Below are 17337 nucleotides of genomic sequence, written 5' to 3'. Positions count from 1 at the left end.
ATCAGACGAATTCACAGAGTAATTATGCTGGTCTACTAACTAAATTCATTGCTAATTCATTAAATAATAATCATCATCATCTGACTCTGTAAAAAGAACATTTAATTTTTTTTTTATCATATCATACATAGTTAAACCACCGAGCACAGGAATTGCAGAGAAAAAGACCCCGCGAAGCTACTTTACACAATGTAAAGTGTTTTTTTTTAAAAAAAAAAAAAAAAGAAAAAAAAAGAAAAAAGTGAGAGACCCATTTCTGCTCAACCCTGCTCTGAAGTTTTCATAAAGAGAAAAACAGGATTAAGCAGCAGTCCATGTTAGTGTTTTTTTTGTTGTTGTTGTTTTTTTTGTTTGTTTCTTTTTTTTTTCTTTTTTCTTTTTTTTTTTTTAGCAAAATGGAAACAATACATCATATCGGTCCACTTGACTTGTCTGGATCAGTTTTTAAGTGCCAAAACGTCGATTTCGACAAGAAACAATCCATGAGAGGCCGTCAGCCTGTGCATCCTTAAAGCGTAAGTTGGATTCACATGGACGGAGAGTGGCACGTTTATTCCTCTTGACTGGGTTCAGACTGGCCTGAACAAGATGAAGAGGATGACGATGATGAAGAGGATGAAGATGCGCTCTCGGTTTCCCGTGTCCTCTCTCTCTCCTGCTCTGAAAGTTGCTCACCGGAAGGTATGGAGTTCTTTTTTGGGCGCCCTTTCGGTTTGGTGGGGGACTCCAGCCCTCCTCCCTGCAATACCTTTATAATAAACAGCAAATAAGAATAGAAACATATTTTCCTATACACAGCATGCGCTTATTCGGTGTAAATTAGCACAAAAAAAAGCCACACTTACAATTTTTTTCCATTTCATTCTTCTGTTTTGATACCACGTTTTGACCTGCAGCTGACTGAGACCTAAAGACTCAGCCAGGTCTATTCTGTATAAACGCAAGGTGTTATATAAAATGAGGTTATAGCTTAACAGTGGATTAAGCATGAAAAAGGCTTTTATCTTGCAAAACCGTTACACAGTTGTAGGGGTTAATTAGTGCAGTAATATGTGTGCAATATCAGTGCCGAATATAACATAACACAAAGACTCCCAAAATGTGTTAACAATAATAATACAGCATGTCATTTTTATTTATTTATTTGTTTGTTTGTTTGTTTATTTATTTATTTGAGTGAGTTCTTTTGGAAACAGTCTCGCCTAACCTGTCCGGGGTCGAAAGGTATTTCTGTTTCTCGAATCTCTTCTCCAGACCCATGAGCTGGAGCTCGGTGAACACGGTCCTGCTCCTTCTGCCTTTCTTGGTCTTGCTGAGCGCCTCGGCTCCGGGTTCGAGTTTCCCGCGCAGGTGCAGGTCGAGCGGGAGATGGTGCGAAGCCGAGCCGACACCGAGCCCCGGAGGCCCGGCGAGCAGCGCAGAGCCGAGCGGCGGCCCGAGAGAACACGACAGCGGGGACACGGGGAACTTCAGCAGGCCGCTCTGCTCTGCCTTCAGCACTGAGGAGAGAAACAAACACGAGGCGGCTATCAGGACGAGACTGTTCTGTTGATCAAATAATCATAATTTAGGCCTATATTATCGTCTGCGTGTCCAACGCTCCAGTTTGCACCCATAACTGATCGTCAACAAGGAAAAGAATAAAAAGAACCCATTCATAGTCTGCAATTGCTGCTAGTTTAAATACAGGAGTATAGGAAACGCATACAGGGAATGATTTCTATTCTAAAAGAATGACATCTTCAAGGCGGACTCCAGTAACCCACCGTGTTCCACTTTCAACACTGAACAAAAACTTTTAGAAATGTAAAATATTGTCCTAAAAACAGAATGCAAGTCTGAAAAAAAAAATTCCGAAATAGTGTACAATTTGGATTTAGAAATCTTTTTCAGTGAAGTGGTAGTAGACCAGTGGGCTACACTGGGGCATTATTTTCATCTCACCGATTCGTACTCTATGACTAAATAATACTGACACTGAGAACTTCAGCAAGTTCCTTCTACCTGTCTTCTGCAATGGAGTGGAAAAGGAGCCTAATACAGCTAACAGATTCAGGGCCGTAATACACATGACTTATGCTGGGATAATAATAATAATAATAATAATAATAATAATAATAATAATAATAATAATAATACGCTTCTTTGTATTGATTATTTGCTTTGCGTACTGCGTTTTGTAGTCACAAAAACATATATTTACAAAGTCTAATTGGGCTGTTCCAAATAAATATCTCTTTTAAAGCTTCAACATAGACTTATACTTACACCAACAAGTTTGGATGCTTTGTGTCTCATTATAATTACATTGTGTAATCATATAACGGCTTATAAACAATGCATCAAATGTAAATATACTCAGTTTATACAATGTTGTAAAATGTATCTTATTATTATTATTATTATTATTATTATTATTATTATTATTATTTTAGATTGTTTTTGTGTGTTTTGCACTTAGGTTTGATATTAACATGATCTTTGCGAAATATGTCGGGCATTTAGTTTTGCTGCAACCGATATTATTATTATTAAATATTTATTATCTTATGCCTAATAATAACTTTATTATTTTCAAGATTTACATATGCATTTATTAATCTGCCCAATGAATAGCATTAAGTATCCTTTTCTAAACAGGATTGCAATAAGTGCATAAAGTCATCTTTATATGCCCTTGGTGGAAACATGGACACTTACCTATGTGATTTGGATACGGCCGTGCTGACAATAGCGCGTGTACTCCGAATTTGAGTAAATCTCCGGCAGGAGGAGAGGCCTTGTGGTCCGGGTGGTCGGTGAGGATCTCCTCGATCATGAAGCTTCTGTACCGGTGAGATCTGTGGTCCTGTTGTGCCTCCGCAGGGTAATAGTGAGCCCCGATCTCCAGAGGATGCTGCATCATTACTGCGCCTTTCTGGACGCGACACACTTCTTCCGTGCTTCGAGTCCCTATTTTTCGATGGTGCGTAAAAATTCGCATCGAGGTGGTGCGTAAAAATTCACATGTCTGCCCGAGGCACACACGGAGAAACATCCATCCCGCTCTTCCGGTTAACTAGAGCCATCCTGGACGCGGCTAAGGGAGTGTTTTTTTGTTTTTTTTTTTAATGCGCAAAAAGAGTGAAATCCGATCTCCGTGCACATGAACGCAATAATCTCGTCCTTTTCTTCTGTGGATGTCTAAAACATGCTCGAGTCCTCACAGCTGAAATAGGAAGTTTGATCCTCTCACCATGGAATAGAGCAGTGTGTTACCTTTGCCACGAAAGTTTGGAGTCCAGAACACACACGCTTAAGGAGGTCTTGTCACACATGGCCCCTCCTCCTTTAAAGCCTCTGACACCCTCTCTTACAAAGAGGGGGATCAGTGCTTTGAAAATATTACGTTTTCAGTAGCACTGCCTCAGCTATAGGACATAACAACATTGGTTGATGTATCTATTTAAAATAGAATAAAAAAAATTGCCCGTTGGATTTTGCTTTAGTTTCCCAGTCCACAACTGCCCAGTAGTAGACTAATGCAATCTTAGAACATCGTTAGTGGTACAATGTAACGCGTACAGAATGTAAGCCTTGCAGTAATAATATTGCCATAGAATGAAACAACTGTGTGGTCGACTGACTCAGTGTCAAGGATGAGTTAAAAGCTCTGAAAGCTAGGAAGACGTGGGTGTTTGTAAATATTATCTCATGGTAATTGACAAAAGACAAATAGATTGTTCATTCTTCATGAGGAGCATTCCCAGCACACAGGACGACTGCACATTTACGATTATGAGTTTGTGCCATTATGAGCTAGGAGCTGTACATTCAAATGGCCTAACTATAGTAATAATAATAATAATAATAATAATAATAATAATAATAATAATAATAATACAAACGAAGCTCTACATGATAGCACTCCACTCCTAGAGAAAAAAAGGTTCTTCAATGGTTCTTTAAGGGTTTACTGGATAATTAAGAGTTCTTCAAAAAAAAACCCAAAACAACAACAACAACAAAAAAACGTTCTAGGGAAACATTCGGTTATAGGGTTCTACACAGAACATTATACCTAAGACCCTTAAAAGTTCTACATATTGAGTGTAGAGCTACTACTTGACTACTATCTCTAAAGGTCTACTGGGGCGTTCAAAATCTTCCTAAAGGAATGCTATGTAAAATCCTGTCTGGAAAGGAATCATTCGGTTATAGGGCTCTACACTGAACGTTTAAGGGATGTTCTAAAAGACCAAACGAACGAACCATTTAATAATAATAATAATAATAATAATAATAATAATAATAATAATAATATAGTAGTAGTAGTAGTAGTAGTGAGAACAACAACAACAACAACAACAATAATAACCCTAATAACGACGACTACTATTAGTAATACTACTACCAATAATGCTATTGCTATTTGCTATTTTTGCTGGGTAGTCTGCACCATTAAAACAAGGCTTTTAAACGTTTTAAACGTTTTAATTCTTCTCCCTCTTCTTCTTCTTCTTCTTCTTCCGCTTCTTCTTCTTCTTCTTCTTCTTCTTCTTCTTCTTATTGTTGTTGTTGTTGTTGTTGTTATGCTTGGATTACCCTAACCACATTTCCATGATGGATACATCTTCTTCATAATATTTAACTTTAAGTGCAGAGTGTAATTTCAACTAGTTGACTGGAGAAAAAAATATTCTAACTAGAACTAGGCACTTCACACAGGACGGTGTTGGATGTAGTTGTAGTAACTCCTTATTTTAACCACTAGGCGGCAGTATATGTATTATGAATAAGCGGCGATGCATTCTGATCAAATGCATAAGCAGCATGATAATTCCTGAGCCTCAGATTTATGTCTAGCTAGAATGATTTACTTTCAGTTATTCCATTCCTTTACTTGTTATTACTATAGGGGTGCAAATCTTTGTTATCCCCCCCCCCGTATGCTAAATAGTCTCTTTGTTATCATCTTTGAAAACTGTAAAAGCAATCAAATATGTTACGTCACAGGGATGTTACTTTATGTATAACGGTGTGTTAGTGTTTCTGTTTGGGTGTTTTGTTTTCTGCCCTCCATCGTCATGCAGGTACTCCGACCAGCTGGACCTAATTAGTCGATGTTGGAGGTGATTGGATGGTGTGCGGGAAGACATAAGCCATATCGGATCTGTGGAGACGTGAGAGAGCCTTCTTAGGATGAAGATGAGGCCTTCCTCCTGGTCCCAGAATCGAGTTATATGTAGAGTTGTTTTGCTTCTGAGTAAGTGAGCTCAGGTGTTTGTGCTGTAGCAGAAGTGTGTGCTCAATATTTCTATTTCTTTCTTCTTTGGGGAATGTAAGGAGAGGGTGCCATTTTTGTTGGTACTCCTGACTTTTCTCCTGGTTTATGGTTTGACAGGAAAAGAGGGAAGGGTTCTTGTAATTTGTTTTCTTTCTTTTGTATGCTTTTCTTTTAGGTAAGTTTAGAGAGGCTTTTGAGTTAGTTAGATATGTGTTTGTTATTTTGGCCTGGCCCTCTCCTGAAGCTGTTGTCCCCTATTTTCTTTATGAATATTCTCTGGGATTGTCTTGTTTTGGTAATAGTTGTGATTTGATGTCTTCTGCAACTACAAAACTCTTCTTCAAAGTGGTGTCTATGGTGCTGATTCTGGGACAGAAGATTGGACATCCTGGTTCTCTCTCTAATGTTGTTTTTCTTTCATTACTTTTTTCATTTTTCTTTATTTTGTTACTGGCTATGTAACAAATACCATCACTCAAACCTTACAAAAATAGTCTAACTGGCTGTTCAAGTGAATCTGTGAAGAAATTCCATTCAAACCAAAGCTGATGTTTAAGTAGCCACTTAACTGGAAGAGATTTTGAGATTCTCTCTGCAAGTTGACCACCAAATCAGGAACCTAATCACTTATTACATGATGATGATGATGATGATGATGATGATGATGAGTAGTTGTTGTGGGAACATGGTGGCTTAGTGGTTAGCACGTTCACCTCACACCTCCAGGGTTGGGGGTTTGATTCCTGTGGCGTTTGCGGTTTCTCCCCGTGCTGCTGGGGTTTCTCCTAGGTACTCCGGTTTCCTTCCCCAGTCTAAAGACCTGCATGGTAGGCTGATTGACGTGTCCAAAGTGTCCGTAATGTATGAATGGGTGTGTTTGTGCCCTGTGATAGATTAGCACCATGTCCAGGGTGTACCCCATGCTCCCTGGGATAGGCTCCAGGTTCCCTGCGACCCTGTAGGATAAGCAGTATAGACGATGGATGGATTGTTGTTGTATTGACTGGTTGATTTCGTTAAGCCTACTTTCTCCTAGGATCTACACAGAATGTCAGGTGTGTATTTTCATGCACATTTGGAACAGTCGCCTCAGTTATTTACGGTAAATTGAGTTTTTGGCCACTGCAAGCCTTGCACTCAAAATTTACCAATTGAATCTAATGGCTCATGTTTGTTATTATTCGCTATTTATTGGAATTACCCATAGATGTGACTCTCAGTGCACTGAGGCCTCTTAGTTCGAAATGAAAGGCGGTCTATTTTCACTCTCGAGCGCTTTGTACCTTTTTTTTTCCTTTAATTCTTCAAAGCTGAAACGTCATCGGCGTCCCTTTGGTCACGTGACCACGAAATGGCCAATCAGAGGCCTTATGTATGTCCTCCAACGACCTGTTAAAATGTAACTGTTTGAAAATGGCCAGCGAACACACGGTGCAAACATTGGGGATTAGTGCTGCGATTTAAGCAGAGCTGCTGCTGTTTTGAGGATGCTTGGACCACAAAGCGTCATGACCGAGAGCTGATATAAACATTAAAGCGAAGGAACGTGGTATGTAGCTGACAATCAGATATACATCTATTAGCTTAATTGGTTGTTGTCTAAGAAGATGAGCATTGCATTCTGCTCTAATGTTACAGTTACAATATAACGAGCTCGTGCACAGCTCTGATTGGTTTAGCTAGCTAACGGTGACTGTTTTTGTTTTGAACGTGCTATCACTGGATACAAAGATGCCGTGCTTTACACTACACAGCTTGGGTCCTGCAGCAAGGCTAGCCATCTTTGCTGCATATATGTGTACCAGATATGTACTTTTCTTGCTTTCTGCATGAGGGATCTGGCTAATGATGGCGTTACATGGCACACCCGGCCATGTAAACAGTGTGCATCCTGTTAGTGTTTATTCATGAATCCACAATAAGAGGCTAAGTATAACTGCTTCTGTACTTATTACTCTTCGCATTACGGCAAGTCTAAAACGTTGGATTGTTCTACTCGAGGTTTCTTTTGTCTGTCTACCAACATGTTTCAAGAAATTCACCTGACTTTGTAATGATTTTTGCTGTATTTGGCATCCTCTGTTTCATTGGCAAGTCACATGATAGTTGTAGGACAGTGCACATGTAACTGCAGATAGGTTCTGAGGGGGACAAGATGTTTAACTGAATAGTTTTCCTGCCACACAAGGCTTATGAAAAAGATGCACAAATAACGAGCTGTTTTTCAACTTGTCACTCAGTGCGTTTACATGGACAACAATAATCCACTATTAACCCGATTAAGACGATACTCTGATTAAGAAGCTAGCATGTAAACAGCAATTTTTATTTACCTTAATCCGTTTAGTCATACTCAAAGTAAACACTAATCGAATGAAGACGTGTGGAGTATTCCTGTTTTAGTCGCATTATGGACGTGTATTACAGACATGTACACACCTTAATCACACTATTAACGTCGTGAGTTTTCACCGCATTTTGCGACAGGACACGATCACACACGGCAGTGCTCAACCGTTTTAAGGCAAACGAGAGCACGGCTGCTTCCCAAACCGCGTACTTGCCTACTATAGGCCTGTAGTGGCGAAATACATGTATCTCGGCTACTATATAGTAGGTAAGTACGCAGTTTGGGACGCAGCCCACGGCTTCAAGCAGTCGTCTATTTTCACGTACAACATGACAAATAATTAACTGCACTTAAAGCGTTCGTAAAAAAAAAAATTCAATAAAAACACCCATAACTGTAAACGGTACCATAACGAAGACCAACTGTATGTCGATACGTGAAATTCTGAAGGGACGTCGGACGGCGTGGCGCGGTGACGTAATGACGTGTGCCGATAATCTAATCATGTTCTATAACATGTAACATGGGTACATGAAAGGAGTATTCTAAAAGCGACTCATGTAAACACCTTAATCACAATATTATCTTACTCAGAGTAAGGTCAATGATTAGATTACTGCTGTCCATGTAAATGTAGTCAGGATGGATGGCATTTTATGAAGTAAGGAGCAAGTTGCATGATACCGTAGAGTGTGTATGTGTAATGGAAAAAAAATATATATATGCATGAGTAAAACACTTTGGGGCAAATAATCAACGATGGGGTGATGTGAAGAGGCCCAACACAAAGCGGAGTTACTCTAACCCACCCAAAGCTGCTTATTTTCCAGTCACTTCATGTCCGAAAATGTCTTGTTCCTCTTGTACCACTGCAATTTGCCGGTGTCAAAGGTTTCGAGTGAATTTTAGACAGGGTTTGCAGTTGTTACAGTTGTCAATATAATGTTAACATTCATTTTCTATGATGTAAACAAGCTTATACTATATGTAAAATTAAATATACAGTCATCAGCCACTTTATTAATACTAGGTAGGAACAGAGCCCAACCACCAAAAATACCTCAACGGATTACACAAGGTGTTGGAAATATTCCTTTGAGATTCTGGTTGCTGTTGAGACAGATGCATCATATAACTGCTGCAGATTTTATCAGGTCATTAAATGCTGCAAATCTTCTATTGTACCACTTCCCAGACATGCTCTTTTAGATTCATATCTGGTGATGTGGAGGCTATTGTAGTACACTGACCTTACCGTCATGTTCACGGAACCAGTTTGAGATGACTTGTGCTTTATCATACTGGAAGTTGCCATTACAAGATGGGTAAATTGTGGCCATAAAGGGATGCACACGGTCAGCAACAATGCTCGGATAGCCTGTGTCATGCAAACTATGCTTGATTGACATTAAGTGGTCCAGTGTGTGCCATGAAGACATTCCCTTTACCGTTATAACATCACCAGCAGCAGCAGCCTGAACTGTTGACACAAGGCAGGCTGGGTAAATGGGTTCTTGGCTGACAGGATTGGAATCCGATGTGGTCTTCTGCTGTCGCAGCTCATCTGTGTCGAGGTTTGGCATTCTGAGATGCTCTTCTACTCACCTCGGTTGTAAAGAGTGGATATTTGAGTTACTGTAACCATCCGGTCAGTTCAAACTCCTCTACCTGTTCTCCTTTGACCGCTCTCATTTCCGCCCAGAACTGTAACTCACTTGATGTTTTACTCTTTCTTTTTGCAACATTCTCTTTGAACTCCAGACACTGTTGCATGTGATTTATTTGCACTGCTGCCACATGATTAGCTGTCTGAATAATCAAGTATTTTGATTTGATATTTATATTTGTAGAGAAATTTACATAATGTTAAATAAATGAACGTATTTCATTCATTCATTTATTTAAATAAAGGGATGAATGCATGCCTATACTGTACTATTATATTTTCAGATATTAATTCACAATGCTGTGGTTGTGCTGGTGATGCGACACTTTCCAAATCAACCTGAGTGTAAATGTCACATCTATTACACAATTATAACAACTTGCATTATATTCACAATCAGATTGCTCAGAAGGTCTTGATTCATTTTCTCTTACAGTCGCTCTGACAGTAGTTCCAGCTGTAAATCACGGGTTTATATTAATGTATTAATGCACTCATTGTAATGTGTTAATTGTAATAATAAATTATTCACAGGGACTTAAATGTAACTGTAAATTACAATGGCAAATGGTGGTATTTAAGCGATATTGCACGAGCTAGAGTGCAGATATGTTGAATATCGCACGGATATGATTCACTGAAGTCATGAGACCGTAGACCTTGACTGTGAGTGCGATATTCTCTAGAAGATATTTCAAGTTGGTTAAACTTGCAAACGAACGTTCACCTGCTGCCTTAAAAACGTGAGTAAACTTGATTCGAAGATTTTTTTGAAAGCTTTTAAACTTGATTTCGAGATCCAAAACTTGACAATTGGAGCTAAAGAGGAGAAAAAAAAAAAAAAAGACATAAATTAATGGGGCTATCATGTTTTACAGTGTTGCTTTTATAGAACAGTTCTCTAAACAAGGAATGAATATAGAGTAAGTGACATTTCAGACACCGTATCGTCAAATGTTCTGTTTATTTTTGCTCTGCTAGTGGAAATGGATGCCAAAGAAGACACGCTCACTTTATAGCACGTCAGCTAGTGAGCTCAAATTGATTTGTACATCCCTGTTAAAGGTGCTTCCGGGCTTTCATATTTTAAGCCGGAAGTTATATTCCTGAAAAGGATTGTTTGCCATGTCTGCTAATGTCTCCAACAGTATTGTATTAACCGTTTTGAACTGGGAAGTGGATTTTTACATGGCTAACGCAGGCAGCGAACGGTTGTATAAAACATGCTATTCTAGGAAAATAATTAACTTTGGGGTGGTAGCAGTAACGGCGCTTTGTTTCAGGCTACCCCGACGTTGATTACGTTTCTATAACAGCATGCCCCATTGTGTTTCCTTACGTATACTACAACATCGTACGACTTTTATTGCCCTATAAATGAAATCACAAGCACATTTTCATTACTTCATAGAACTCCACCCCACTGCCAAGTAGAAAAATAGCTGGAGGTATTTGTGCATCTGTCTTTCATAAACCTGGTGTGTCAAGAAGATGAAATGTAAACCCAAGAACACTATTTTAGTTATATTCAGTCTTTAATAACCATACAACTTGTTCTGGCATAGCCTGATTGCAATTTATCTTTCGCAGTCCTGTAACTATCCTTTCACTTGGCAGGGAAATCAAGACAATCAGGTACTGCACAATACTGACAAAGTCAAATGAATTTGCATGGATATTAAATGCATGTCAAATATTTCAGTTTCCTGATTCACGGTCTTACGCACTGGCAGAAAACAGAACGTAGTAATGTTCACAAATCAGCCTGGGCAATTTGAGCCTGGTTTCGTTCCTCTGGGTGCTCAACTTATAAAGTTAAACACATAAATATCAAGCCATTATTTAATATTGACTGGTATTGGAGCGGAACAATCCGGGCTAACAAAACAGACTTTACACGAATATGTATCTTATTGGACCACAGATTTATAGAGAATACAAGGCTTTCATTACCGCAGTGTTTTAGTCCTCTGGTTGCTACGTTAACAGGGAGCACAACTGAAACCAAAAGCAAACAAACATGGTATACACAAAGTGGATTGAATTGTACTGCTACCTCACAGTTTATATATATATATATATATAATATAATATAATATAATATAATATAATATAATATATATAATATATTATATTATATTTTATATATATATATAATATTATATTATATTTTATATATATATATATAAAATATATTTTATATATATATATATATATTTTATATATATTTTATATATATATATTTTATATATATATATTTTATATATATTTATATATATATATTTATATATTATATATATATTATATATATATTATATATATATATTATATATATATATATTATATATATATATATTTTATATATATTATATATATATTTTATATATATTATATATATATTTTATATATATATATTATATATATATTTTATATATATATATTATATATATATTTTATATATATATATTATATATATATTTTATATATATATATTATATATATTATATATATATATATATATATTATATATATTATATATATATTATATATATTTTATATATATATATATATTATATATATATATATATTATATATATAAAAAAGCTCTTGATTACTGACAGCCTGTCAGTCAGTGCGTTTACATGGACAACAATAATCCGATATTAACCCGATTAAGACAATACTCTGATTAAGAAACTAGCATGTAAACAGAGATTTTTTTTTTTTTATTACCTTAATCCGATTAAAGTCATACTCGAAGTAAACACTAATGGAATTAAGACGTGTGGAGTATTCCTGTTTCAGTCGCGTTATCGACGTGCAGACATGTACACACCTTAATCACACTATTAAGGTCGTGTGAGAGTTTTCACCGCATTGTGCGACAGGACACGATCACACACGGCAGTGCTCGACCGTTTGACGGCAAACAGGACAGTAAGACTGCGTCCCAAACCGTGTACTTACCTGCTATATAGTAGGAGAAATACATGTAGGTAAGTACGCGGTTTGGGACGTAGCCCACGGCTTCAAGCAGTCGTCTGTTTGCACGTACAGCATGACAAATAATTAACCGCACTTAAAGCGTTCATAACACCCAAAACTGTATATGGTACCATGACGAAGACCAACTGTATGTCGATACGTGAAATTCTGGAGGGACGTCGGACGGCGTGGCGCGGTGACGTAATGACGTGGATGTTAATTGCTCTATGTTCTATAACACGTAAAACCTGAACATGGAAGGAATATTCTAAAAGCGACTCATGTTTCACTGAGGGTGAGCAAAATGGTATAATGTGTTTTGCCTGTGCGGTAACTTTGTGTATCTAATTCAGATTTCCATGGACAAAATGTGAATCTGGGTTTTAAACTTTTACTCCAAAGACACTAAAAATATAATAACATATTTTGCAGGTTTATGATCATCATAAAATAAAAACAACTCTGAATTCTGGTTGGTCAGAAGGTGTTGATTCTATATAACCACACCACTCTGACACCTGTATGTTGCACATAATCTAAGGCTAATAAAAAATGTTTATTATTTAAGAAAAAATGGTGAAAGCACGTTCGCCTCACACCTCCAGGGTCGGGGGTTCGAGTCCCACCGTGGCCCTGTGTGTGTGGAGTTTGCATGTTCTCCCCGTGCTGCGGGGGTTTCCTCCGGGTACTCCGGTTTCCTCCCCCAGTCCAAAGACATGCATGGTAGACTGATTTGGCGTGTCTAAAGTGTCCGTAGTGTATGAATGGGTGTGTGAGTGTGTATGTGATTGTGCCCTGTGATGGATTGGCACCCTGTCCAGGGTGTACCCCGCCTTGTGCCCCATGCTCCCTGGGATAGGCTCCAGATTCCCCGTGACCCTGAAAAGGAGTAAGCGGTAGAAGATGGATGGATGGATGATATGGTGAAGCTTTCTATAAGAGGACAATTATTTAACATTGATGGAAGGCATCTCCAGTGCCATTGGTGTGTAACCATCAGAGGTTTATGCCTTGGGATAGTCCACAACATTAAGTGTTATGTGTTCATAATTATGTGTTTTCGTTAGAAAAGACTCAACAGAAATTCATAATTACTGTCATTCCAACAAGATGTCTATCAGATTCTATCAAACTCTATCAAGCAACTTCTATGAAACATTTAGGATTTAATAGCTTAAATAAGCACTCTTTAAAACTGTGGTGAGCAGAAAAGCATCTCCGAGTGCACGACACGTCAAACGTTGAGGTGTTTGCGCTACAACAGCAGAAAACCACATCAATTTCCACTCCTCACAGCCAACATCAACAATCTGAGGATGTCATAGACAACAAAACTGGACAGTTGACTAATTGATGACAAAAAATATCTTCAGCTGAGCCCTGACCTCATAACAACTCGATGGGTTGAAAATGAGCATCATTCACTCAAATTAGCGTATGAGACAAAGGGTTTCTAGCTTCAAAACAAAAATGGCCTGAAGCATGTGCATTATGCAGTGTTAGACAGCAAGCAGCGAAGCTACTTGACTCAATTAACGTGTAAGTAGGTAAGCCATTTTTCAAGCCAGTAGCATTGATAAATCTTACGTTGTTTAATTTTCTTAGCATACACAAAATTTATATTTTTAACATATCTGGTTTGGGAAGTCATTTAAAGGGGTCATATGAAGCTTTTTAATGTTTTCCTTTTCCTTTAGTGCGTAATGTATCTGGCTTAGCGGTTAGCACGTTCGCCTCACGCCTCCATGGTCAGGGGTTCGATTCCCACCGTGACCCTGTGTGTGCGGAGTTTGCATGTTCTCCCCGTGCTGCGGGGGTTTCCTCCGGGTACTCCGGTTTCCTCCCCCAGTCCAAAGACATGCATGGTAGGCTGATTGGCATGTCCAAAGTGTCCGTAGTGTGTGAATGGGTGTGTGAGTGTGTATGTGATTGTGCCCTGTGATGGATTGGCACCCTGTCCAGGGTGTACCCTGCTCCCTGGGATAGACTCCAGGTTCCCCGTGACCCTGAGAAGGATAAGCGGTATAGAAGATGGATGGATGTAATGTATCTGTTTGTGCATGTGTAAGATCTGCAAAGTTACAAAGCTCATAGTCTCCCACAAAGGGATTTATTCTATCTAATAGAGAACACTGATCCTCGATCCAAGTCCAGATATTACTTCTGCAAACATCTCCGTCGCAATTTGAAATCTCAGCATAATGCCGCCATTCATTTGTAATTAATTAAAATTTTGAAGAAGACAAATTAAACGGATATAACATTGTGTCTGAAAGGTAAGAGAGTTACAAAATAAAAACTTCTGCTCAAGTCGTGCTTGCTAAGTTGGCTCTGAATGATCTGTTTGATCATCCGTGTATTCAGAATCAGACTCGGGCTCGAACTGATCCGGTAAAACCGACAACATTATCAACCTCGTTTTCAGAAGGAGGGGCTTTGGAGAAACCGGAACTCAATCGGAGCGTTTCAGACAGACAGACAGACCCCTTTAAGTCACCACCCTGCTTTTAGTTCATAAAGAAGTTGATTTCCAAGAAGTGTTGATTCTCTGAAACTAATTTGTTTCAATCATACATGCCCCAAGCAAAATGAATATAGCATCGGGGTGTTTTAGTTGGTTAGTTATTTATGATTCGGTTATTTCTTTGTTCAGAATTGAACAAATCAGGGCTTGAACTACTGGTAAGACATATGGAATAGTTGCAAAAAGAGTGTGCAGACCCAGTAAAGAAAATGCACAGGATATTGTCACCTTTCATTAGTTTGTGGCTCATTTGGTTGTTATAAGCACTTGATTACACTTGAATATTCTTCATGCTGTGAAAGATTATCTGATAATTGTCAGTAATGCTGTACATCAGTTAGTGATCTGTTATTTAATTAAGCCTAATTAAGATTCTGTAGTAGTATTAGTTGATTTAAAATGCTGCAGAGAAATATTTTTGGTGTATGGAATTTTTAAAAAAATAAACAATAGATTAATAGATTATCTAAAAAAAAAAAATTGTTAGTTGCAGCCCTAATTGTGATGCATATTGTGCATCAGAGAAATGTCTTGAAACATTGTCATGTGATACTGCTGTCATAGAACCCAAACCGAACGCAGGATCGTTTTATGTCTATTGGCCTCTTATGGTGTATTGGACTGAGAATCAGGAAAGGGTAAAAGCATGGTAGGTGCACATGAACACGGTCTGGTTACCGAACACTGTGCCGCTTTGAAATATCACTTCAAAGTTCAGATAAAAGTGAGCACCGCTCTTTGGTTTAGTCCAGTGTCGTGCGGAAACACAGCCAAAGCTTAAACTCGCCACGGTTAATGTGTCTTATCTTGCTGCTCCTGAGTTGATAGTGAAATGATATTGATATGATCAATATCATGTGGATGTGTTTCTTATAGAGACTACAAAGCACATCTGTAAGTTGCTCCGGATAAGGGCGTCTGCTAAATTCTGTAAATATAAACTTAAATATTTTATGTATTAATATATTTGGTCCGACATAGGCTGGCATCCATGTAATGCATTGTTTTTAGAATACACACTATTGTAATACACTCTTCTTTGCAGAACTGATTTAGTTCAGTCACATTGGATGGTTTTTGAGCATGAACTTCCTGTTTAAGGTTCTGCCACAGCATCTCAATTGGTTCAAGTCAGGATTTTGACTAGGCCACTCTAAAACTTTCATTTAACTTTTTTTTTGAGCCATTCAGAGATCGTTGTCTTGCTGCATAATCCAGTTGCGCTTAAGTTTCAACTTAGGGACTGAAGACTGGACATTCTCCTTTAGGTTTTTTTGGTAGAGAGCAGAATTCATGTTCCCCTCAATTATTGCCAGGCCCAGACCCTGAAGCAGTAAAGCATCCCCACACCATCACACTGCCTCCACCATGCTTGACCGTAGGTATGATGATCTTTTTGTGGAATTCTGTGTTTGGTTTACGCCAGATGTAACGGGACCCCTGTCTTCCAAACAGTTCCACTTTCAACTCATCAATCCACAGAACATTCTCCCAAAAGGTTTGAGGATCATCAAGGTGTGTTTTGGAGAAATTCAGACGAGTCTTAATGTTCTTCTGGGTTAGCAGTGGTTTTCACTTCGCCTCTCTTCCATGGAGCTGTTTTTGCCCAGTGTCTTTCTGATAGTGGAGTCATGAACAGTGACCTTTATTGATGCAAGAGAGGCCTGTAGGTCCTTTGATGTTGTCCTTGGCTCTTTTGTGACTTCCTGGACGAGTCGTTGCTGTGCTCCTGGAGGAATTTTGGAAGGTCGGCCACTTCTGGGAAGGTTCACTACTGTGCTGAGTTTTTCCAGTTGGAGATAACGGCTCTCGCTGTGGTTCGTTGGAGTCCCAGAGCCTTTGAAATAGCTTTGTAACCCTTCCCAGTGTGTTAATGGGTAAGACCTTTTAACCAACTTCATGCTGTTGAAAAAGTTCTCTTTAAGTGTTGATTTGATTGAACAGGGTTTGATTTGAATCAGGTCTGGTTGTGTTTAGTCCAGCTGAACCCCATTGTGAATGCGGTTTCATACATTTCGGAATTAGTAATTACAGGGGCAAATACATTTTCACACAGGCCCAGTTGGTATTGGATAGCTTTTTTTGCTTCAATAAATAACATTATCATTTAAAAACTGTATTTTGTGTTTACTCAGGTTGCCTTTGTTTTATCTTAGATTTTCTTTTAATTTCTGAAACAATTTAATACGAGATACACACACACACACACACACACACACACACAAATAGACGAAATGCTTTTTCACAGCACTGTATGTGGCCAAAAGTTTGTGGACACCTGATCATCATACCCATGTGTGGGTCTTCCCCAAACGGTTGTCACAAATTTGGAAGCACACAAATGTATAGGAAGTCTTATATATGCTGTAGCATTACGATTTCCCCTCACTGGAAAACTAAGGGGCCCAAACATGTTCCAGCATGACAAAGCAATGTCCATGAAGACATGACTTGCAAAGTCTGGAGTAGAATAACACAAGTGGCCTGCACAGAGCGCAGACCTCAAGCCCTCTGAATACCTTTGGGGTGAACTATAACTCTGATTG

The 17337-nt window shown here is 38.5% G+C and overlaps 2 protein-coding genes across 3 annotated transcripts in view; one reads left to right on the top strand and one right to left on the bottom strand.

Annotated features, from left to right (window-relative positions):
- Positions 1–550: 550 nt before the first annotated feature.
- barx1 (BARX homeobox 1) lies at positions 551–3033 on the bottom strand. Its single transcript, XM_053652342.1, has 4 exons — positions 2701–3033; positions 1208–1499; positions 846–930; positions 551–748 (listed from the first exon to the last, which is right to left on the bottom strand). Exons 1-4 carry the CDS (start codon positions 2981–2983, stop codon positions 551–553), a joined length of 858 nt encoding a protein of 285 aa, XP_053508317.1. The 5' UTR covers positions 2984–3033.
- A 1554-nt stretch (positions 3034–4587) lies between these two features.
- Positions 4588–17337, top strand: part of ptpdc1a (protein tyrosine phosphatase domain containing 1a) — a 35983-nt gene continuing 23233 nt past the window's right edge. For both annotated transcript variants that reach the window (XM_053653154.1, XM_053653153.1), the window contains exon 1: positions 4588–6815. The gene's annotated coding sequence lies outside the window, so the exon portion shown is untranslated. The remainder of the gene's footprint in view (positions 6816–17337) is intronic.

The sequence above is a fragment of the Ictalurus furcatus genome, chromosome 21 (assembly GCF_023375685.1).
Source record: "Ictalurus furcatus strain D&B chromosome 21, Billie_1.0, whole genome shotgun sequence".
Classification (NCBI taxonomy): domain Eukaryota; kingdom Metazoa; phylum Chordata; class Actinopteri; order Siluriformes; family Ictaluridae; genus Ictalurus; species Ictalurus furcatus.
This window is presented reverse-complemented; position numbering and strand designations above follow the sequence as displayed.